This window comes from Calypte anna, chromosome 3 (genome assembly GCF_003957555.1).
Source record: "Calypte anna isolate BGI_N300 chromosome 3, bCalAnn1_v1.p, whole genome shotgun sequence".
NCBI classification, from domain to species: domain Eukaryota; kingdom Metazoa; phylum Chordata; class Aves; order Apodiformes; family Trochilidae; genus Calypte; species Calypte anna.
In genome coordinates, this window is record NC_044246.1 from 15,501,563 (window position 1) to 15,525,509 (window position 23,947).

The window sequence follows — 23,947 nt, forward strand, 5'->3', positions numbered from 1 at the left end:
AAAAGCAGAAAAATGCAAAGAATGCTAGTGTAGAGGAAAGAACAGTGTAAACTGCTTGCACTTTTGTTGTTTTTCTTGTTGTTTCCTCAGTGGTTCTGTTGAGGTAGTGCTAGTATTTGAGAGGGTGGAGTTCAAGATTTTCAATTTTAGAATGGAAGGCCCATGGAGAAGAAGTTGAGTTGTCTTTTGAGCTGCTGTTTTTAAAGGTGATCATATTGTTACATCCTCCAAGCTTTGTCTAAATTACCCATACCACACTAGTGTCTTACACTGGGAAGACAGGAGAACTGCTTACTGTTGTCCCCTCTGAGTGATTGATGTCTTTGAATCCTTCTGGAATTTAGCTCAGGTGGGGCATTGACTGGATTCTTCTGTCATGTTTTTTTCTCTCATACTGCATTTGAACACGTTTATTTTTTAGTCAGTTAGTTGGTGGTTTTGTGTTGTTTGTTTGTTTTTTTTTTAATTTTTCCTCAGAGCCCGTAAGTAAGGGGTCTTGTTGAATTCATAGGTTCAAAAAAGCTGTTTCTCCATTACTATTTACCATTCTTCCAGGTAAGAATGTTTTCTTCTTTTCCAGAAGAAAACTTTAGACCCTATGCCACCAAAAGTACCTATTAAGTTAAATTATTTACAGTTGAGAAGCAGCGTAAATGCTTACAAACTCTGTATTTGAGATCTTTAGGTTTATCCAGCAATCTCTTTTGGCTTGCCTTTATGCTTCTTTTCACCCATTGAAACGACAGCTCCGTGTGACGTCCCGCAATCCTTTAGACGCTGAAAGAGGCAGATCAGTGCTTGGGTGAGGCATCATACCCTCTTCGGTCTGCCCCCCCATCTCCAAAGAAACCTTGGTTTTGGATCCTACTGAGAAACCCCAGCTTTTGTTGCAGAGAAGATGCACAAAGAACTACTCTGTGTTCCTGAACTACAAGGCGACTGGAAATCAAAAATGTATTGCCTGAGTGCAATGAAATGAAAATGGAACGGAGTGCTGAATCAAGGGTTCTGTCTTAACCTCAGGTTCAAGCACCTTCATTGTGTTCAGGTGTTACTGGAAATCATGATTGAAATCACATCCTTGGTTTCTGCCTGCAGTGCTCTTTAACACCAACCACAAGAACATGGAACTGGAACCCTTTCTGACATAACATTAAATTCAGCTCTTAACCTATCACCTTGTGACCTCTGATCCTATAATACTTAGGAATGGCTTTGGATGGCATTTTAGTTGGCTCAGTTTCTGAATTAAAGGTGAGCTAGCCCAGGAGTCTATCTGGAATTAATGGCAGTGACTATGATAGTAAGGAGGAGGAAATGAGGATCATGTTAAATTCCTTCTTCTTCAGTCTTCTTGGATAAGAGTTGTAAATGAAATTTCAATGAAAATTAAAAGCATGAGAAGGAGATGTGGAAGGAGAATCCAAGCAGCAGAGGCAGAAACTTGGTAATCCCTGGATACTCTGATAATTTCTGCAACTGTGACTAGAACTTGTACCACCTGAGGAAGGGAGGTTATCTAGTGCAAGATGCCTGTTGCTTTACTGTACCTTTTGCTTTTTTCTTTTTTTCTCTGTTCTTTGCCACCACATGGTTCTCTCTTCATTTTTCTGCCCATTTATCTAATAGCTTTCTAAGTAAATCAGTGTCTTGAAAATAAAAAAGTAAATCTTGTCCTGAAACAGAAGTGTGGCATTAGTTTGATACTTGGTGCTCTCACATATTTTGTTGTTCTCTCCTGTTTTCTCAGCCCTCCAGACTAGTAGCTGCCAGCACTTTAGTGCCAGAATGGTGAAGAATGTAGAAGGAGTTGATTAGTCTATGATGAGCACATGAGCCATCCACACAAATGGTATCTCTGCTAGTCCTCTCAGGACAGAGAACAGTGGGATCACAGAGGACACATTTCTAGTAGTGTTGGATGAAGTGATCAATAACAGAAGTCTGGAGAAAACTCTGCTCTTTGCTTACTCTGTGACATCTGTCCACATCTGTTCCTCCTCTACCTTCACAGACAGTAAAATTCAGTGATTATAATTTCACTTCCCAGAGGAGAGAAAGTTGAGGAAAAGAAAGAAAGAGGTGGTTTATATTGAAATAGGTTAAGGCAAATCATTGAAGTATCTGAGACTTCATGAATTTATTTTTTCAGAGGAAGCAAAACAATTTTTGATCAAAGCATCAATTTTGCACACACTGGACAACACACCTTCATCAGGAGCCACAAGGAGATGGGATTGAAACCTAAATAACTGTAGTAGTGGTTCCTACTGCAGCTGACTTGGAAGTAACAAGTTTCCTTCATGCTTGGTTCTCCCTTGCAAGCCATTTAATGTAATGGATGCAACATAAACCTCAGATGAAAACTAGGTTTCACCAGATTGAATAAGTACTCCCATATATCACCAGTCCCACTCAAACTTGCCAAGTCCTAGCTGGGGCAGTGTTCATGAGGCCCCTCTTTGGCTGTTCAACCTGCAAGAGCATTTATGGGGTAAAAAGGCTAAAAAATGCCTCAATTGTGGGCTTTCATGTTACTGCAGCCTGCTGCAAACTTTAGTCTGTGTCTGTAGGCACAAGAGGGCATCAGCCATGTTTCTCTGTGTTTGATGAGAAGCCTGGAGAACAAAGTTCTCTATTACTCCCCCAGCTCCCTTGTAATACTTCTGAGGACCAGATATGCAAAGTTGCTTTTCTGTCTCTTGGCTTGTCACCTTGACAGACAAGTATCCTCCATGTATAAAGCTTATTTAGTCCTTGGTTTCTCACTGAAGTTCTGTGGCTTACAAAACCATGCAGTTTAGATCCTTACTGCAAACCCCAAATGTGTTGTGGATATTGATAACAGTATTTAATCACATTTAAATTCAGGCATGTTGCCAATATTTGAGTATTTCAGTTTCAAATTATCAGTCTCTCGGTCATTCTTTCCTCTTCCTGGATTCTTTTTTAATACAGGGATTCAATTTCTGTGTCACTCACCCTGCTTATAAATCATAGTTTCAAACTACACCTCTGACAGAACTGTGGCTTTGAGTTGTTGATCAATGCAAATTTCTCTGCAACTGTCATTTAAAAATTCCTCTGTGCTCTTTTGCCCCTAAGAGAATCTCTTTTACTCCCTGTGCCTATCCCCTTTGTGCTTTTCTGTAATGAATGATTGTACCTAGTCAGTCAGGGAGATTGTGTATTGCCAAATGCAATCATGATCTGGAGAAGTCCATCATTTTTATTTACATATGATGAGCTCTGACTCCAGTGAACTGAGGAAACTTTGCTGTCCTTGGCTCAGTGGAGACTCCTTACCCCAGTTATTGCTTCCTTTCTTGTATTTAGTGAAAATGTGCTAATGGAGGCTGAAGAAAATAGTAATGATGAGACTAAGCTGTATTTTTCATGACCAGAGACTCATATCCATCTGAGTAGAAGATACTGTCTCTGAAGGCAGAAAAATAGCAAAGATTTGAGGCAGCAGATTCCTTTCCTCAATGATGAGGGCCAGGCCACAAAAACTTTCCTTTCTCTTGGTTTAGTTTATAGTTGTGAGATTAACATTTTTCATTCACTTAGATGCACTTGTTTTCTATTACAATAATGGCAAAAGTACTGGGTGGTTTAAGATTTCTGAAGCAATTAGGGGACTGGGGCCTGGGAGGCAAAAGCTCTCCCTGGTATCATGGGCTGCGTAGTTATGCACAAATGTTCCTTTACGGACAGTGCAGTTCTTCAGTCCAAGATTGTACATACCGAAATATCTTTCTTCTTTTTCATTGTCCATATCCAAGATACCTCTCTTCTATTTCTTTCTGCTCTTCAAAGAAAGATTTTTCATACTGTCAGGTCTGCTTTATACATGACCACACTCATAAGTCCCTGATTTTCATGCTCATATCACTTCATGCAGCTTTCTGTAGTTATAGAAGTCCCAATACATGAGAGATACTACATTTTAGGCTTCATGGTAGAGACAGATCTCCCCTTCAGACAGACACTCACCTACACTGCAATAGGGACAGGTTTGGGGCACTGAGTGCTGCTCCAGCACTTTCTTTAGGCTCCTTTCCAGTAGGTGCAGCTGCCTGGCAGCTCCCAGCTCCCTGACCAGCTGCCTAAGGAGCAGCAGTCACTATGCTGCAAATGTGAGACCCAGATGCTGTGAGAGGAGCATGAGATGGGAGCCAGGTCTGAGAATCAATAGGGTTGTGTAAACAATTATAAAGCCAGATCCAGGCTTACGTGCCAGACTTGGGTGTGAAGAAGCTGGGAGTGTTACCAAAGTACCTGTGTAGTTATAAGGCTTTTGAGCAGTGATATGCTGTTTTGTAGATCTTGTTGCTTTACTATAAAACTTAGGGGCAGATTGTTATCTGATTTTAATCACTTGTTCCCCTGAATTCCGTGCTGGCCTGTGTAGTATTTTCTGTGTCTGTGGTGACTGTTGGTTTCTAAATACCCTAAGCAGAGCATACTGGCTGCTTTTCTAAAAGGTGAGGTAGGTTGTGGTCCTGGTGAGAATACCTGAAGGGAATGTTTGAGTGTGATCTCAGTATGATTTACTTACAGTGGACATGAAACACCAGAGAAAAATGTACTTACTGGACTACGTGTTTTATCAGAATAGTCCTGATGTTCTCTGACTGAAGAAATCTATGTCATAAGAGGAGAAGTACTGGGTTTTGGAAGCACAGCAATTTACTAAATAATGTAGCTTGGGCTGCAAAAAGAGGAAACAGATATTGCCACTATAGAATTGATGTGCTAAGATGCCAATCTTCTGTTATAGCACTGTCTTGTTTTGGCATAACTTCAAGTGTGAGGCAGGATTACATAAAAAGAAAAAAATAATGTAAAGGTTTTCTGTGGCCTTTTTCCTTAGTAAGACATCATTAATATTGGAATAATTTTTGTGTTGCATTACAGCTATAACAAGAGCAAAGACATTCTGGAATATGACTGAAGGCTGCAGAAGTGATAAAACACTGAGATGATATTGATAGTAGTAGTCATAGTTGCTAGCTGGAAGGATCAAATTAATTTATTTTTGTTTCAGTTTTCTGAGGCTTTTCCAGCTCCACTTGGATGGATACAATATAAAAAGTTTCCTACTTTCCTTCTGGAATTGAACTTTCTCACATAGTTCCTGTCACTTTAATTCCTGCTGACTTGCACGCCCTCTCCAGTTGAACAAGAGCCAGCAGCAGCAGTACAGGGATGTCCTATTACTCCACTGTCTTGAAATGGCTTCTCCAAGCATGATTTCTGCCCTTTTGCAGTATTTGTCCTTTCTTTACTTCTCTTTATTAGTCTTATGTTGCTGAGAGCTGAATTAGATTAAAATCTATTAAATGTATTAAGACCTTATTCTAAAGAGAGTATTTTAACCTAGATTAGGTCTGTTTAGGAGAGGTGGGGAGGCTTGTAAACCAGATCAGAAAAGGAATTTGGGATGAGAAGGTGCCACCTGGCAGAGGAAAGTACTACATCATACAAGGAACATGATGGCCAGTTTATAACTGGACAGGTGATTGTGATAAGGAGGGACAGGTTTCCAAGCACTGGAGAAAAAGTCACAATGAGTGAAGTCACTGTGGTGCTGAAAAGGGAGCAAAGAGATGATGCAAAGCTGGAGGTGACATAGGATGAGTGCTAGTCCAGGGGGATCTTTGGGAGAAAGAGAGAGAGAGAGCTTGCACATTGATGAAGGGAGGCTGAATGACACATGTTTGTTTCTTCTGCAGCTCATAGAAGAAGGGCCCCATCTGAGGTGTTCTAGGAGGTATGACTTGTCATTTAGCCTGAATTGAGCAAGAAAGGGGGAGCCAGGTCTCTGTGATGACAACCTTATAAAATTTATAACAAAACAGTAATGTAAAAGTAACTGCTGAAGCTAGGGAAGCAGTGAGATTTTCCAGTGAGGAGGAAAGGTTGTGAAAGATGATGGGAGGCAAATGTTTTTCAGGATGGGAATAATCCCTACTGAGGTAGACCATAGCTGAGCTTTAGAAGGAAATGCTAACAAGATATTTGAATGGGGAAATAGGTACCAACCATGATCATCTGTTTAATGGGTTGTCTGTATTTGCTCATCTAGTAGCAGTTTATATCAGATATAATAATTGCTCAGATAGTGTATTGCATAGCCTGAAGGAGAGCTGGGCAAAAGGGTTTATAATTATGTAATTTCTCTGTGTCCTTCTATAGGTGGATTGTGTCTTCAAACATTGATCAAGGTTTTTTTATCATTTAGGGAAACTATAAAGGTAATCTAGGATAGCTTTTCCAGCGTTGGGGGGAAATAGCCTTTTCTTGTGTGTGCCTGGTCTGCAAGGCTCCAATGTTGGGGAGCAGAAGGTGCCACAGGTGAGGCTGGCTGGTTGGAATAGCAGCTTTTCAGAGTACAAGGTTTTCAGGTCAGAAGTTTTCTGGCATCTTCCTCCACACTGCGTAAAGTGGAGCTTTTAGAGTCACTAAATATAGGAGATGAGTGGTCCTTCTGCTCATCCCCTTCAGCTCTGTGGGGGGAACAGCACATGTAAGGCTGTTCAGAAACTGCTTCTTTTGTGAATTACCACACCAAGCTGTCTCCACAGCTCCTCTGTCTTAGGCGTATTTTGTCCAGAGGAAGTATGGACAGATGCCTTCCACCTGGCATTGGAACACCACACACCAGAGCTTTTAATGGTCAGTACCTTGTCGGTATGGAAATGTCTATAAGCTTGCTGGAAGGAAAACATATTTCAAGAGCATTATGTCTTTTTCCTAGGTACCTCTGCAAACCTATGCAACATGCATTTTTTGAGTTTGTTTCCCTGTACTAATGCTTCTTAAGCAGTTTTAATGCACAATTATAGCCAGATTGAAAAAGTGCTGAAGAGATGCAGTGTGTGTAGGTCATGAACAGGAGAAGAGTCTTCCAGTGGCAAAAAGAACTGTATTTGAAGATCCTGGGAGAAAATCCCTATTACTACCTCATATGACAGACGTTGCCCTTCTATTACCTACTTGTTCTGGTGGGGATTGTTTTTTGGTACATTTTTTGGTTGGTTGGTTTTTGGTTTTTTTTTTTTTTTTTTTTTCTGTCTAGAGTCTGGTACAAGACTTTAGAGCCTTCCCGAGCAGACTTGTTCTCACATGTGGACCCAGTATTGTATGCAGAAGGACTGTAGTCAGCATCTGTATATTCTATGCACTTATATATCTTCTATATCTATATATATATATTCTATATTCAGGTATATTTTAATTTTGCAGATTCCCATCATTTGTTGACCACATATAGGCAAAAGCTGCACAAACTAATAACACAAACATCTTTTGAAAATAATTTAGCAGTGTGCACAACAATGTCATGTGATGGCTTACTAGGTGGAGGTTTGAAGAATAACTTCTCCAGAGAAAATTATAAGAGGAAAACAGATTGCAGTTTCCCAGTTTGGAAGGTGTCCAGGGAGTTCCCTGAGTCATGGAAAATCCATTGGGATTTCTTTAGTGGCTGTGTTTTAGCATTACATCTTGTACAGAGAGCAACAGCTGGATGAATTTGTCAGTTGGTGTAAAGTTGTTGGCTTCTACATTAATTATGTGAGAGAACTTTTGGATTGCAAATGCTTAACCAGGTAGTAAATGCAAGTTCAATTTGTTGTTAGGACATGAGTCCATTCTACAAGGCAAATGCTCATCGTTCTCTTATTCCTGTTGCTGTATTTTGTGAAATATTTTTAACAAAAAAACCCCAAACATAATTTATTTCTTAGAAATATTTAGAGAGAAATTTCTTGCATGGCGTTTTCTTAAACCCAGTGATGTCAACGCTGTAGTTGCTGTTTTGATTATCAGAATATTTAAGCAGTGAGACAGGACAGGGTGTGAATGAATAACCAAACATACTGTCATGCCTTCAATTCCCTGACTATGGAAATACTCAGTTTGTGTCAGTGAAGAGCATTGTGGAATTGCCCTCCACCTCACCTCAGAGGGGATATGAGGCTGCTGTTACAGGAGTTTTCATCTGCATAACTTCTGCTTCAAGTAGAAGTGAACAATTAGGGAAAAGGGGGCTGTTCTGTGTCTCAAGTCTGTGCTGTAAATTGTTAAAAAAGTCTGTGGTATAGGCTGCCCAGATGAGAGGTTTAGTCTCTGTTATGATTTAAAGTAGGTAATTTGATTAATATTTTGCACTGGTGTAAATTCAAAGTCAGTCCACTCAGTTTAATGGAGTTAGGGACACTCTGATCTCTGGATTGCACTACTAAATGTGGCATAATCATTCAGAGAGCAAGAAGAGAACTAAAGGCAGCTTCTGGTTTCACTTCTATCTGTTCAAACCTGAACTACTGCCAGAAATGGTGTAGATTTATTGCAGTTCCTTTGAGTTTACCCCACTTATAAGTTTGAGCATGTGTGTCTGAGCCGTGCAACCAAAGCTCAGTACGAAGTCAATTTTGCTCATTAAATTCTTAACCGACCTCTCAGTTCCTCCTGCCCTCTTACGTAATATTTTATCAGAGATTTAAAGGTCAGCCAAGCTCTGACTTACCCTTGTTTTCCTCTGTAGGCGCATATGGCAAATAGGATGCACACAAGAGGATAAAGCTGGGAAGGAGAGGAGTAGGTGGCACAGACGCCCCTGGAAATTCAGCCTGCCTTTTGGCATGGGGCCACGGCAGCAATTCCCAGCCCACATTCTGAGTGTTGAGCCAGCAGGACTGTGTTTGGGCAGGAAGCTATCAGAGAGGTGTGTGCCTGTGTGCTTTGGCACAGTCCAAGCTGTGAATTGCTCCAGCCTAGGAACCTCCTCTAAAGTTCTGAACAGAACAGAGGAGACTTTGTAGGGAGGGAGAGGGTGGGGAAGCCAGAAAGGTAGCAGTTTAGATGGCAGTTTCCTAGTAACCTTTCCCACACCTACCTTCCTATAAAGGGTCTCATCTAAAGCACCTTGGCATGAAAAACAAGCCCTGGCACAGGGAAGGGGAAGGGAGGGGGAAATGAGGGGAGGAGAAGGAAAGGAAATGAGGGGCAGGGCATGGGCACTGTGCTTAAACAGCAGATTTTATTGTTATTTAGTGTTATATATGGTGGTACTAGAAGCTGTTTGAGAAAGGTATTTAATATACTGTGTGCCATCGGAATTTGTAGGTAAATGTGGTACTTGCCCTAGAGGACTTGCAACCTGTTGCAGTACAAAGCTATATAAAGCAGAGCTTTCAGTTCTGTTTGGTGCTTTCATTAAGCTGACTGAATGATGAAATACAGAACATGCCTACTAAATTTCCAAACATCACTAGGGTTAAAATATAAGCTTAAAAGAAGATGGAGAATTTGTGTGAAAAAGGATGGGATTCAATGTAGATGATATAGACTTGCTTCTTTTAGCAGCAGATCTGATAATTCAGGATGGGAAGCAGGCAGGTGGGTACACTTTTTTAGAGAAGAAACTAAAATGGGATTAATGAGTGGACATTAATCATGCAGTTTTTAAGCTTTCTATATTAAAAAAAAAAAAAGAAAAAAAAAAGAAAAAAAGAAAAAGTAATACTTTTCCCAGAATACATAGCCAGTAATGCAGTCTGGAAGATGCATGAAGTAATCATTGCACTCAGCATTGGTAAGGTCTTAGCTGGAACACTGTCCCCACTTTTGAAGAGTGCACTTCAAGAAAGATGTACTTTGAATGGAGGGAGCCCGGAAGTCAATTAGAAGAGGAATGGCAGGTCCAGAGGACATGACCTCTAAGAAGGACTGAAAGCTGGGCTTGTTCAGCCTCAAGACAGATGACTGAGAAGGGACATTATAGCAGCCTTTAATAGGTTTGAAAACTGTTATCAAGCGGAAGGAAAAAAATCCGCTCACTGTGTCCATGGTTGATATGGCCGGAAGTAATTGGCTTAAATTGCAGCAGCAGGGATTTAGATTAGACATGTGCATAACTATTCAGTTTTCATTCCCATCTCTCTCAGTGAGCTCATTCCAATCCACTGATATTGACATGTAGCCCATCTTAACAGAGAAAGCAGTGATGGTAGTCAACTATTTGCATTATCGTCCTCATATGCCCATCCCTATCCATGGAGTGTCCCTCCTGCTTTATCCGTATGATAACCCTGCATATATGAGAACACATTTCATGATTTTTCTAAACATCTGCATGTATTTTTGGATAAAGAGATACTGTTTTTTCTCATTCTCTCTATTTGGCCCATGTGGATTGCCTGTGGAGGGCAGAAAAATGAGCAGAAGATGCTTCTAGCGGCCTGTGAATGGGGACTGCCACAACAGGCCTTGCTGGTTATACATACCTGTATGCTGTCAAGTCACAAAGAGCTCTGAGGAGTAGGAGAGAAACAGGATTTAGCTCTTCTCCGGGAAGCAATGAAGCAATTCACCAGTGATTAAGGAGAAAAAAAGGAAGCAGTACAGTGGTGGTGGCAGAGGAAGTCGGGAGAAGATAATTGACTTCCTGTGAGAAAAATTTCTCTGCCAAAAAGCAATGCCCTTCATGGATAAAATTCTTATTCCTCTGCTGAGCCTTAAAAATGTTAACTTCTGTTACCCTATGTAACTCTGGTGCATACTGGTTTCGTCATGCACAAATGTAACGATGAAACACCGTAGGTATGGGCAGATGTTATGTGGTATGTCTTATGTATATAGTGCTTGTGTATGTAAGGTGCAAGTGGAATACATATCTGCACATACACATAGCATGTGTACAAAAATGCATGGAAACCAAATGATGCTTTCTAGTGATTCACCTTATCAATTGGGAAACTGATCAAAGTGTTAGTCTCCAGCCTCAGATGGTGTTGTTTTTTTGGATTTTTTTTTGTGTGCTTTACAATAGGCTACTTTTAATTCCAAGAGTTAGGAAGAGGTGGAAGAGCTTGCGTCAAGGGGAAATGGTCTGTTTTGGGGGTTGTTTTGCTTTTTCTTCTAGGGTTATCAATGGAGTTGGAATACTTCCAGGAACCACAGTGGGAACTTTTAGCCAGTGCACTGTGTCTGGAGGTGTACAAAGTGTGTAGGTGGTAGTGTTGTTATCTGTTCAAAGAGAATCTGTCTCTGGTATGGGTATAGTCATGCAGTTGTGCCAGGTACAGCTCTGAGAAGGTAGGGATGGACAGTGGCTATTGTCTAGAGAAGGAGGCTCTGTTTTACCTCTCTTGATGCCTGTCTCAATCACAACCCAGTGTTTGCAGTTGGATGTTAGGTAAAGCCTATGAAATATTTCTCTTTTTAGGAAGTTTTGCTGAGTGGTACCTTTTTTTTTTCCTCTCTGCTCTTTGCTGCAGTTTGTGCATGACTGTAGGCAGTTTGTGCAGCAGAATGAACCTCATTCACTGACAGCTCAGACAGGCAGACTTTCAGAATGCTTTATCAATCTCCTCAGTATTGAAAATGCACATTGTCCAGCAGGCTGCCTCTTCCATGTCAGCCTGGTGAACTGGGCTGAACAACTTAATGGAAGGAAAACTGTAGGGGAACAATCCTATACTGTCCCCTGGAGGTGGACACAGTGATAAAATAGGGAAGGTTTCTCTCTTCTACTTCAAGGTCTCATAAACTGTTTGCAAAAAGAATGATATATGAAGATTTTCTTTTATTTTTTTTTTTAATTCACTCACTGCAATTATCTCTGAAGTAGCTTTTTGGACAGCTGTCTCTGGACCTTTGGTGAGGGTGTCTCTTTTTTCACTCCTCCCTGAGCTTCCTTCCTGGTGGGCAGAGAGGCACAGCTGGAATGTGAGCTCTGAGCCTAACACGTTATTTGCCAACAGACCCTGGCATATGCAGCATGACCTGGAAAAATATAGGTTCCTGGGACTGTTGTTAGGGTAAAAGTCTCTTCCAGGCAATGTAAGGCACATGTTAGCAATGTGGTCCTAGTCAGTTCACTTGTTAAAGCTATAATAGTTATTATAGATTGGATTCTCCATTGGAAAGGCTTGTAGTGTGCTGCTAAAAACCTCCTCCCTCATCTCTTTCCATTACTTCCCCTTCCTCCACAGTCCCAGCCGTGGCAGTGCCATTTATCTCATGTCAGCCTGAGCTGTCCTTCACCATAAACTATTCCCTCAAAGTGTTTGCACATGAATGTGAACCTTCTCTGGGGCCTGCCACTGGATGCTGGATGGGATCCCATGGTGTGTCACAATCGGTGTTTACTTTTCACAAGATTAAAATAAATTAATTGAGGGTATGCTCTGCTATACTAAGCCACGTTGGAGCATTAGTGGAACTGGAATATGGCCTTTTTGGGGTGACAGACATCTATTGTTTCAGGGAACCTAAGGCAACAGGTATTACATTCTACAGGGATTTTATTATATTTGTTTTTGTAACTTGGATATGCTTGATGCTGTTAAGGGACTGAGAGAGAATGATTGATGAGGTAGGTAAGGAAGAGTGCATTTTTGCATGACATGAGAAAAAGTTCAAGGGGAATGAGGAAAAGATTAGACTGGGAAAAAAAGAAAAAAGTAGGCGTGTTCAAGAAAAAAGAGAAAAGGAATGGGAATGTGAACAGAAAGCAAGATAAGAGCAGTGTATTCATACAGTGTATGGTCATAATTCAAAAATGAACATATCCTTGGAACACAGCCTTTTGAGGTGAGAATGCTAGCAAGTTATTAAAATTAAATAATCTTCAAATCATGCAGGTGTAAATAATGTGTAAAGACATCCTAATATCATTCCTGCTTTCCCAGTTTTGTTCTCTACTGGATAATTCACAAAAAACCCACATTAAGGACAGTGATGATGTGACTGCACAAAAGAACTCCACAAAAAATATTTGCAAATACTAATGCTGTCCCCACTCTGTGGCACCTGCAGAATCAGACTTTTTTTCGAGGCACAGAGCTGGGAGTGTTTGACCATCTACAGAGTTTGCTCCATGATTTAATACTCACCAGGCTTGTATGCACAGCCCTCTAAAGCTGTTGGTGCTGATCACAGGTCAGTTAACTTCTGGTCTCATTTGGTCTGGAAATTCTTGAATTTCCATTTCAAGTTTAACAGGGGAGAGGAAAGTTTAACCTTTATGGGGAGCTTTGCCAGTTTGTGCAACCTGAGGATTTGGTTCCCAGGTTGCTTGTTGGCTGTCCTTTTTCTTGAGTACCATCCACTGCTAAAGAGCCAAACACAGCAATAGAGATGTAATCAGTGGTCAGAATAGGCATCTCTGAACAATAGAAGTGAGAAAGTTTATTTGATAATGTATAATGTCTTAGGGTTGGATTCTGTGGTGTAAAATAAAGATTGTCTTAATGCCAAAACTATTCCCTCTGGGGGTAGTAAAAGGATTTTGTTCTTTAATAGTTTTTTTATAATTACCTCAATATTTTTGTAGCATAAATAAAGATTTTAAAACTGAGAATATCCTTTTAGATTCAATTAAATTCTCTCAGTCACAAAAGAAGCCCTTCAATGGGAAACACAAACCTGAGGTATATGCCAATAGAAAGAATGTGCTTTCAAGAACACTGTAAGACAGACTGTGACTTACAGACAAAAATTGAAAGTAGAACTCAACTATCTGTATCTGAAATCATAATGAAATTGGTGTAGCAAGACAAATATCAAAGTAAACATAAGAAAATAAAGGAGATCCCTTGCAAAATATGTTATGCCCATATTAATGAATTTATTGCCTGCAGTAAATAAAACATACCCGGTCATAATTCTGTGCTTTACTATGCTGGAATCCCACTCACAGTTCATTATACAAAGCTGGTTAGGTGGTTGTTTTGGGTTATTGTTTTTTGTCTATTATAAAATGAAGCAGCTGTCTGAATGGAACAAGCAGAATGAGGTACTAAAGCTGAGGTCTCCCATGAGTGCCCAAATATCCCTGGAGAATCAAGTTTGAAGCTCTTGGTCTCCAGTATTCTGACTTGATGCCAAGAGATGCTGGAGCCCTAAAGCCCGGATACTCAATATACTTATAGTCTTGAGGTCTCCATCCTACCCTTGCTCTGGCTTCAGCACCAGTATATTGAAGTGGGAAGTCTCATTTTGTCTTTCAGTATTTTACTAAGCTTGCCCTTCAAACTCTTTTAAGTTTTCCCTATTTTAATTGCTGTGTAAGTCTTATTACAAGGCCAATTGACTGGTGAAGGAGCAGCTGTCCTGTGACTCTGTCTCACCTTTCCACAGATAACAATGCTGAGGATGAAATACACATTTCAGCAAGCATTGGTAGGCATTAAAAGATCTTTAGAGAGGCAGGCATGTTGGTAGGTATTAAAGAACCTTTAGTGGTTTTCTCTCCAAGAGAAGTACTCTTCTGCATTCTCAAAATATTACTTTTTCTCTCTATTAACTTCATATCATGTAGCTAAGAAAAGTGCTGCCCAGTCTATCTGTGAAATACTTTTCTGTCCAGCTGCTCCAGGGCTTTGAGTGATATCATTATCAAGCTGATGGCTATCCAGCATCAAATCCAGCTTTCACACTTTGATAAGTGTTCTCAAAAACAAAGGTCATAATGTGGTTTTAAATCCCACAAAATACTATTTTTTATGTTTTCTACCCACTCCTTCTTGTTCCCTTTCTTACTCTCTGTCTCTTATTTCTTTGGATTGTAGCCATTTTGAATGGAGGCCATCTTCCCTTTTGGCCTGAGAAGGGAGCTGGCAATATCTGAACCTCAAATCCAGCTCTAGTACATTTTAAATGCTTTATCATTGAAATTGAATCTATGTAAATAAAAAAAAAATGCCCACATGAAAGTGAAATTAACTTGAATATATCCACCTCCAAGCAAATAAAATAGGGTAGGAAATAGATAAAGGAGAGAAATATTAACTAGAGGTACTTTATGTCTCCCTCAGATCAATCTGAAAAATGTCTTTTTAATCTGTTATTCATGAGAACACTTGCAATTTCAAGTATTTTTAAGAGCCAGGAGGCTGAGTTCCATTGTGCAGGGTCATGCTGGCACGAATTGCTGGAACCAACCCACTCATCCAAGGCATAAAAGAGGAGTTACATCATTTCTGTTGGGAACTGGCACAGGTGATGAAGGAATGTGCTTTTGCCCCTTTGTTCTGACAAACACTTTTTTCTTGCCCTTTACATTTGCTCCCTGGGCTTTAGGTCACATCAGCTTCTTAGCCTGGCTCCAGCCCCAGTCTTGATGGCTGCATTCAGAGTTTGGAGTTCTTCCCCATCCTTTCCTACCTTTGCAATTCCTTTCTCCTTCAGTCCTTCAATAGCCTCTTGCTGTCACTGTCTGAAGTTCTACACCCTGACTGACCTGCCTCTGTTACTGGATCAGTGTCACCTATTCATGGGGCAGTAACCCTTCTGAAATATATTAAATTTATTCTTTCTGTTATTCCTCCTGTTTCCCTCCAAAGCAGCAAGTTTCCTTAGGTGTCATCTCTTAGGCTCTTGAGTCAGTATAGGATTATGGCCTGTCTGATCCAGGATCTTCTGTTTTAACTAAATCCAAGGGTTTCCTGTGCAGTCATGGTGGTGTCATGGATGACAGTGGAAGGTTTCAAAGTTGCTTAAAGAATCACTGCAAATGGTATCAAGACTTTTAATATAGACTGACTTTTAATATAGATCTGTGGAAGTGTGACTTAGCAGAATTTGATGGCAACAGTCACTCTATTATCCCAAATCACTGTATTTGCATTAGGACTAGAAGGTACCCAGGTACTACAGAGTCACTGTTCCAGTACTCCAGATCAGAAAGTGCAGGATTATATCATCCTACTGAACTTGCTATTGAAACAATAACAGTATTAGGCCCAGTGCACTTTTAACTAAAGCAAGAACAATGTTGGCTGATGCTGATATTTCAGTGTGGTTCAGTGAATATGGGTCTGCATCCCCACAGGTGGTCTTGTGATTTTTACCATAGAAAGTGCTGGGGGTGGGAGTGGTAAGATGATTTAAAATGTTCCAGAAGAAGAGTTTGTGTCTCTTGTATTGTGCAGGGATTTCTTGGTTCTTTACAGGGTGGGATTTGATTACTGGGCATATAGGTCTCTTCAGGTCCTCCTACTCCTTTCTTTCAGTGAATAGCACAACTGTTGAAGACTAATTTCAGGAAAGAGTGTTAAAAAGCTTAGTTGCTGCTTTGCGTTCTGGAGAAGGTGTGTCTTTGACTGCTGAATACTCATGATTTCTACCTGCAAATCTGACCTGAGGGTTAGAAATCAGCATTTTGCCCCCCAATGAAGACAAACACTAGCTGTTTCAAAAGGAAGGGTAATCCATCCTCCATGTGCTGCTTTCCGAGTCAGGTGTGTTTGGGTATGCCTCTGATCATCACAGTATGCCTGGAACCCCGAGTAATTTCCTTATTGCTATATTACCTGAGTTCATGTAATGATTGTTAATGTTCTTCTGGCTTAACCAACCCTCCTGAGTCAAACCGAAGTAGAATGTGGATGCACTTTTTCCGTTCTGGATCTTCCATCTCTTCAAACTACCATTCTAAGCTTCTGTCCTCAAAAGAGCATCACTCTATTGGGATGCAAAAATATATGTCTGGAAGTTTCATATTCTTATTACTCCATTGAATGTAGAGTGCTCTTTTTTTTCCTAATACTGCCAGTGTCCAGAGCAGTGTCTAGAAGCTGTTAAGTGGAAGCATCCTGTCCTCTGGGGGCATTTATTCAATAGGAACGTTCTTTTAATGAAATGGTTGTCTTGAACTATGTTGGTTGAGATCATCATTCAGTTTTGTGCACGGCTTCTGATGAGAGCTTTTGCTGCTTGTCTGATCTGCTGTCAGACTGCAGAAAGAGCAATGCGGACTAGAAAACCAAGCTAGATGTTCTTTATTTGAAATCAAATGAAAAAAAATAAAAGTAATCATTACACAGTTCAATAAAACAATCATATTTTTCCAAAGAATTTAACTGAGGCCAGCCAGCTCATTTCAGATGTGTATTCTGGTTTCTTTGGTTCTTCGAAACCTGGCATTTCTGATTCCCTGTCTGCCCCTCCTTCCCCTCCCACATGCTTGACCTCCAACAGCATTCCTTCCCTTGTCTTAAGACCTTACATGTCGTTTCACTCTCCCTCTCCCCCCAAGAATGTGATCCTGGCCTGAGCTTTCTAATTGTGTGTAGCAAGGATAAAACTTCTTGCCTCGCTTGGCTGCCCCCTTGTTTGGAAACTCACCCTAAACATTTCCACATGGTTTGCACTCTTTGCACAGCTAAAGTTGGGTTTTTTTGTGGTTTTTTGGTTTTTGGGGTTTTTTTTCTTTAAACTTTTTTTTTGTTTAAAAAACCCCTCCAGCTTCTTCTACCTTGGGCTGCTGGCACTGACCTCGCCTTGTTACTGTTTGCATTTCTTTTGTACCTTTTTGCAGCTGAAATCTCTATGGGCTTTTAAATCTGTCAGCAGCCGCTACCAGGCTCAGTGTGCAATTTAGCTCACTGTTTTCACAAGTTTCCCAGCCCTGAATGCTTTCCAAATGAGCCATTGTTGGGCTGAGTTAAAGAGGGATTGTCTCTGCTTGGACTAGGTTAGTGTGGGTGCCAGGATCTGTATGTGCAGTGTTCTTAGCACTGCAATGTCATCTTGATATTGGACCCTTGGACACTTCCTTCTCCAAACACTTTCAAATATATAGGAAAAAGAAAACCCTGCCAGAACTGATTCATTGAAACTTTATTGGAGCCTTGTCCTTATATTGCTGAAATTCTCATTTAGATGCCTTCATCTGTCCCTGCTCATGCAGGCTGCTTGCAATGAGATCAGTTCTTATGTGGTTAATGCCTATTAGCACCTGAAACTGGCAGCAGTGATTGGAACCCTGTTCTGGACAGTGCTGAATAAATACAGAGCAAGTAGCAGTCTCATCTGCTTTGGTGATTTGAGAGATATATTTTATAGGAAGAGAGTCTGTTGTTAACCTCTTCTACAGAAAAGAAACTGAAGCTTGCAAACTTGGTGGTATATCCACAGAGGGAGCTTGTGACAGAATTAGGAGTCATTTCCAGCTCATCCCATAAACTTTGATTTTACAGATGTAAGGTTTCTTAACAGAGACTGAATTTGCTGTTTTGTTCAGTGTGATGTGATGTTGTGAGGAGATATGTCCTTCATGGACATGGCCCTTGATGTGATATCTCATGTGATCTTCCCTTAATAATGCTAAGTGAGGGATGGGAAAGTTTGACACGACTTATTCAGGATACCTCTCTTCATGGGTTCTGCTCTGACAGGGAGAACTGACTGTGCCAAATGTACCAAGGTAAAAATTATGAAACTGATGATATCTGGAATATCTGAGAGTCACTAAGTCCTCTGCCTTTTGATTGAATGCTATTCAACAAACCTGGTCTGTATTCCTCTCAAACTATTAGAAGTCACCAATGCAGCTATTGACTGTTTTGTGTTTTTTTCTTTTGCTCTTTTTCACAACCTCCAGGATGAATTGGATCTCACCGACAAGAACAGAGAGGCAATGTTTGCACTCCCTCCAGAGAAGAAATGGCAGATTTACTGCAGCAAAAAGAAGGTACTACTGTTGTCATGATTGAAGTAGCTCACCAATAAATTCTCTGTGCATGCACATGATTACTGATCTGTATCTAGTTTTGAACTATATATTTACCTACTGTTTACTTAAGAACATTATAAAGCAATGTAAGGAGTTTTAGCATCATGATTATGACATAATGTACTCTAAGTTGTATGTGCATGTGTGAATTCTGAAGAGAATGGTAACAAATTGAAATCATCCATTCTTTATGTCTTAAAGTCCCATTCTTAATCTTTGATTTTGGTTAAGGGTTTTTTTGGTGGGTTTTGGTTATTTTTTTCTTTGATCTGGATTCAAAGCCATCATGGAAATGTTTTAAAGAATTTTTAGAAACTCTTGTAGGTTTTTTTTTAGAATAGAAAATATATCACTGGAATCTTCCAGGATGTCTTCAAATATCTGTAAAGTGCATAATAATGGTGATGTCTTAAACTTTGGTAGTTCAAGGCCTTCCAGAACTTGCAAGAAATTTTCCATAATGCACTGCAAGGTGAAGATGACCTAATCCTGGAAATTTCTCCATTCAGGGTCTTCAAATTTCTGACAAACTGGTAGGAGGGGCACTAAATCTGATGTATCACACTGGGTATCTTGTCATTGGAAGAATGATGGCCAAGTGAATTGACAAGTTGTATCACTGTTGAGAAACTTATAACAGGAATTTCTGGCGAAGTGATGTAGTGAAAATGATTTCCTGCTCTGGGAAGGAAACAGTCAGAAATGAAGATAACACCAATAGCGGGTAGTCATTAAACAGAGATGTCAGGGGAAAAAGGTGTGGTGAGTGTGTTGGTTAGTCTTATATCCCAAAAGAGAGAGTCATGTTATGAGAGCATCAGCCTTTATATGTAACTTCATGTAGCAGAAGCTGGAAATGGAGGTTTAGGTTTCAATACTGAAGACTGCAGACTGAAATCCTGACAATAGTCATTCTGAGGCTGTGTTTGCTGCTTCTCTTTCCTCAGGGGGAAAAAATTAGCTTTCTTGCCATGTATTTAAAGGAAACCTCAGTCAAACCAATCAGATGGGTGCTTTGCATGTGTGTTGCTTTTGGTTGAAATGCATCACACAGGGAAGTTAATAGCATAAAATTAGTTACAGTGCCTCTGAGCTAGCAATAATTCAGGAAGTGCACAAGAGCAGTCCAGGCTCATTTGTGTTTGGTGCTCTCTGTATTCTTCCTGTGGGTAGGCAGAGCCTGCAAGTGGAAGGAAGGTGCAGGCTGCTGTGATTAATGTCTGCTTTACATTTTTGCTGGCCAGCTCAGCTAGCTTTTTCTGCTCTGGTGGGAGAGAATCTATTTGTAGCCATCTTAGAGAACCACACATTCCACCTTCCAGACCAGTCAGCCTTGGCAGGAAGATTCAGACCTTAATGTGTTTAATATGTTGGTGAATTCACTACATTCATGGTCTTTCTCTCTCTCTTTCTCTCTCTCTTTCTCTCTCTCTTTCTCTCTCTCTTTCTCTCTCTCTTTCTCTCACTCTCTCTCTCTTTCTCTCTCTCTTTCTCTCTTTTTCTCTCTTTCTTTCTTTCTTTTTCTCTTTCTCTCTTTTCTCTCTTTCCTTCCCTTCTTTCATTTTGTTTCCAAGAAGTGGATTTGATATAAGAATCTTGAATCCCTCCAGAGTTAAAGGAGTTGCATACTGGAAAATCTTTATATGCATTCATAGTGCAACCTCAGATAGCTGTATTCCAGCTATTCAAAATGATGTGCTAAATGGAACAGGATGCTGTTGCCAGATGTCTATTCATAACATTCTAGATACTTTCAATTACTCAGACCTTAACTGCCCAGTGTTATTCTTGTTTCCCACACAGGCAGTCAGATGGTCAGTGATGACATCTCTCTCTCTCTCGCCTACTACCTAAGCCACCTATCACCATTGTGTTACAGTGACAGAGGAGCTTATTGCAGGCTTCCCCTTAGGGTAAAGCTGTCTTTTCCCTGAAGAATTTGTAATCTAATTTTAGCCACAAAGAGCCCAATTCGTCATTTGGCAGAATGCTTTCAGCCATCCAGGACAAACCCCCTGAGAGCTCTGTCTTGTTGATGTTGTGTTCTTTGAGTTTCCTGGGAAGCAAGAGCTCTACTCTCTGTAACATGGCATGTGAAAATGCTAAGAACAAGAAGGTCAAGGAGTGCAGGTTGAATCAACTGTTCACAATCATTAATCTCAGATGCCTTTTCTAGTCTAAAAGTACCAGAAGGTCAGAGCTTCCTGATTTGCTCGAAAGGTAGTGGGATTAGTGGACTGTCTTAGGTAAACAAATGCTGCTTGCTGAAATGCACATCAGTCACTTTCTATTTACCTTACCAGTTAGACTTCAGATATAATCTTCTCTGGTACTTTTTCCCAATATGTTATCAGAAAGTCACCACTGTACCAAAAACACATTCCACCTGTTTCTGATACCAAGCCTTTATGAAGGAATGGGGGAAGAAGACATCCGAGCATTTAAATTTCTATGCTAGGGGAATAGTTTGCCAGTCAACATTGAGTGACAAAGGAAATTCAGTTCTTGATTGAAGTTCCATGATTGTGGATGGTATCTACAGAGGAGCTTTTCACACTATTATGCAGCCATGCCTGCTTTGGTGACTATTGGCAATTTTGGTTTGCAAATGAAACCATTGGTTCTAAAAACAAGTCACCCAACAAAGCAGTGGCTTCTGCTGCCAGATGTAGTGAATGCTTCACTCTTGCTTGTGGAGTAGCTATTTGCAAAGAATAAAGGCCACTCTGTTGGAAAATGTTAATGTGTTCTCAGTCTCAGCTGTTCTTTACCTTGCCATTAACTGGTACAGAGCATACAATGAGAGATTCATTTGTCTTAATTTGCATCAGAAGAATTATTAATCAGTCTCCACTGATGGCAGCCTGATCCACCCTCCAAAACAACATTGTTATATTTTTTAGGATGCCTCTTTCTCTGTATTGTGACCTTCCCCTGATACCATATTGAGCTATAAGTAAAGCCATGTGAAGAATTAATGCAAATTATGATGTCCTCCCCCAGTTCAGGTACTTTATTTTGGTTTTGTTTGGGATAATCTTCATGTCTCCCTATCAGCTGAAATTTAGACTTATAAAAAACATATAATCCACTTTTGTAATTTCTTCCTGTAACATTATCTCTAGATTTCCTACTAGCTATATGCTTTGCAGTGGCTGGATCAAGCACCATACCATGCTTTCAGATGAATGTATTTATAAATAGTACCATTTCTGTTGTCAAGGTTTAGAAAAGTGCTGTTATTCAATGTTGATATTCAGTGCTATTTTACCAGCAGCTTGTACTAAAGTACATAATCTTATTAAATACTGATCAAATAATGATATTAAAAGAAAAGGTGTCAGGTCAATACTTTCAGCTGTAAATTAGCTCATATTGGGATCCAAAAAAGGGAAGAGCATGCAAGTATTGCACTGCTTCAGCAGACATTGCTTTGGATGCTGTCTGCATTGCTAAGAATGAGGCCTCATTTGTGCTGTGCCTTCTGTACAGTCCTACAAGCTTGTAGACTTATTGCTATTGGAAAACAAGCACTATTCTTTTTATAGTCTTTCCTGCCTCTAGAGACTAATTTGTAAGCCTTCTGTTCAACAGTTTCAGTAGGAAGCACACACGTTTTGCAGAGTTAAACAAGTTAAATTCCTTCTGTGTTTGAGGGAAACATTGATAGCAAATCTCTTTCTAAAGTATAACAGACTGGACTACCTGTACCATAGAAATTGTGTCCAAACAAGCAAGTAAAGCAGCAAAAAGCTCAATCCCAGCAACTATGTTGAGCTCTCCTAGAGGTTCTGGGGTTGGTTTGTACTTTAGTTGTACCCTAAAATAGACGCTTTGAGTTGACTGTGCATTACCTATTGAAGCAGCAGTCAGCACGCTGCAGCCTTCTGGAATGAGGCGTTTGTGGTATCTGAAAAAAGGTACCCCAATGCTTATAATCCTTAAATTGGTTAGATTTTTTGCATGATGAGAAACCGATCTAGAGAAAAATTCCTCCACAGTAGGAAAATAGGCTTTAAAAATTCTGAGGAGCAGGGAAGGATGTAGTGAAAATCACTTTTGTCACTAAGGAGTCCACATCCTTCAGACAGAAGTCACAGATAGTGCTGAAACCAGTGAAGCTGCAGTCCAGGTGCAGAGTATGACCCAGATGCCCTATCAGAAGAGGTTTATACATCTCCCATACAAGAAGTGGCAAATACTTGTGCATCTTGTGTTCAGTTCCTTTTTCCTAACTTAAGGGATGTTTCCTACCCTACATTAGACTTCAGAATGCCCTAGGGAACACCACCCTTAGTCAGACCTTTAGTAGTTTTGCACTTTTTGGTCCCATGCTGGCTGTCTAACATTAATGAAGATAATATCAACATGTCAGGTTTTCTGTTTTTCCTTTTTTTGAGTTTCTTATTGGGCTTTGCCCTTGAGCTTTACATTGTCAGCAAAATGTCACCATAAAAAATATAGCTCGATACTGTGCAGCTGGATGTGGAGTAAAACGCTGCTTTCCTCCACGCCCATGCCTGCCTTCAGACTCCTGTACAGCTCTAAGCAACATTTCCAATCTAAACCCAGCTATAATTCCAGCTTTCAGAGAGGGAAATTAATCCTCCTGTTAAAACTATAAATATAAACATTAATTCATATGTATAATATACATTAATAGATGTATGTGTGTGTGCAAATATATATATATATATATATATTTATAGTCTGCTGGAGAAATCTAAGCTGCTCTTACAGGTTTTGATATAACTATCTTAGCCTACCAGGAATGAAGCAGAAGATGAATGCAAATATAAAACCTGCAGTCCTCCTTGTCTTTGAGGAAAATTTTCTGAATTGAGAGAAAGCTCAACACCTACTGCTTATTCTTGAGTTGCTCTGCTTTGTGTTTTTGCACTGTAAAGTGTAATTTCAGCCTGGTTAAGATGGAAAGGCAGTTATTTCTCAGCTAAACTAAGCTGGAAAGGCTTTTCTTCCAAAACCCTGAGGTCTTTTCTGTGCCTTTAAGGCTTCATGTGGAGGCTCTAAGAGCAGGAGGCTGCATTACATCTGTTGTATTCAGATAGGAGTTCGGCTTAGGAAAGTGTTCATTTCTTCAGGTTCCTACTTTAAGTAGGAGAAATACAAGGACATCAATAGATATTCCCTAAAGAAGAGAGAAACTCGTTCATCTGGTCTCATTTAGTGATACAATAGGCCAGATGAAGATCACACCATTGTGTAGTCTGAGTGTGGGTTTTTGGTTTTGTATTGTCTGATCCAAGCTATGAAAGCCCTTTGGGGTTCATCCTTTTTGCATGAAAACTGCCAAGCACGTGGTTGTCTCATAATAAATGAAGTGGGTGGTTTGAAGTTGTATTGTTTTCAAGTCTATTTTCTTGCAGTATTTTTTCCTCTTTGAAATACTTTCAG

General features: G+C 40.1%; 1 protein-coding gene across 3 annotated transcripts in view; it reads left to right on the plus strand.

Moving 5' to 3' along the window:
• DAAM2 (dishevelled associated activator of morphogenesis 2) overlaps positions 1 to 23,947 on the plus strand; it is a 199,111-nt gene that overhangs the window by 86,328 nt on the left and 88,836 nt on the right. For all 3 annotated transcript variants that reach the window (XM_030447860.1, XM_030447859.1, XM_030447861.1), the window contains one exon: positions 18,401 to 18,490. In XM_030447860.1, the coding sequence (XP_030303720.1) occupies positions 18,401 to 18,490 (90 nt within the window). The remainder of the gene's footprint in view (positions 1 to 18,400; positions 18,491 to 23,947) is intronic.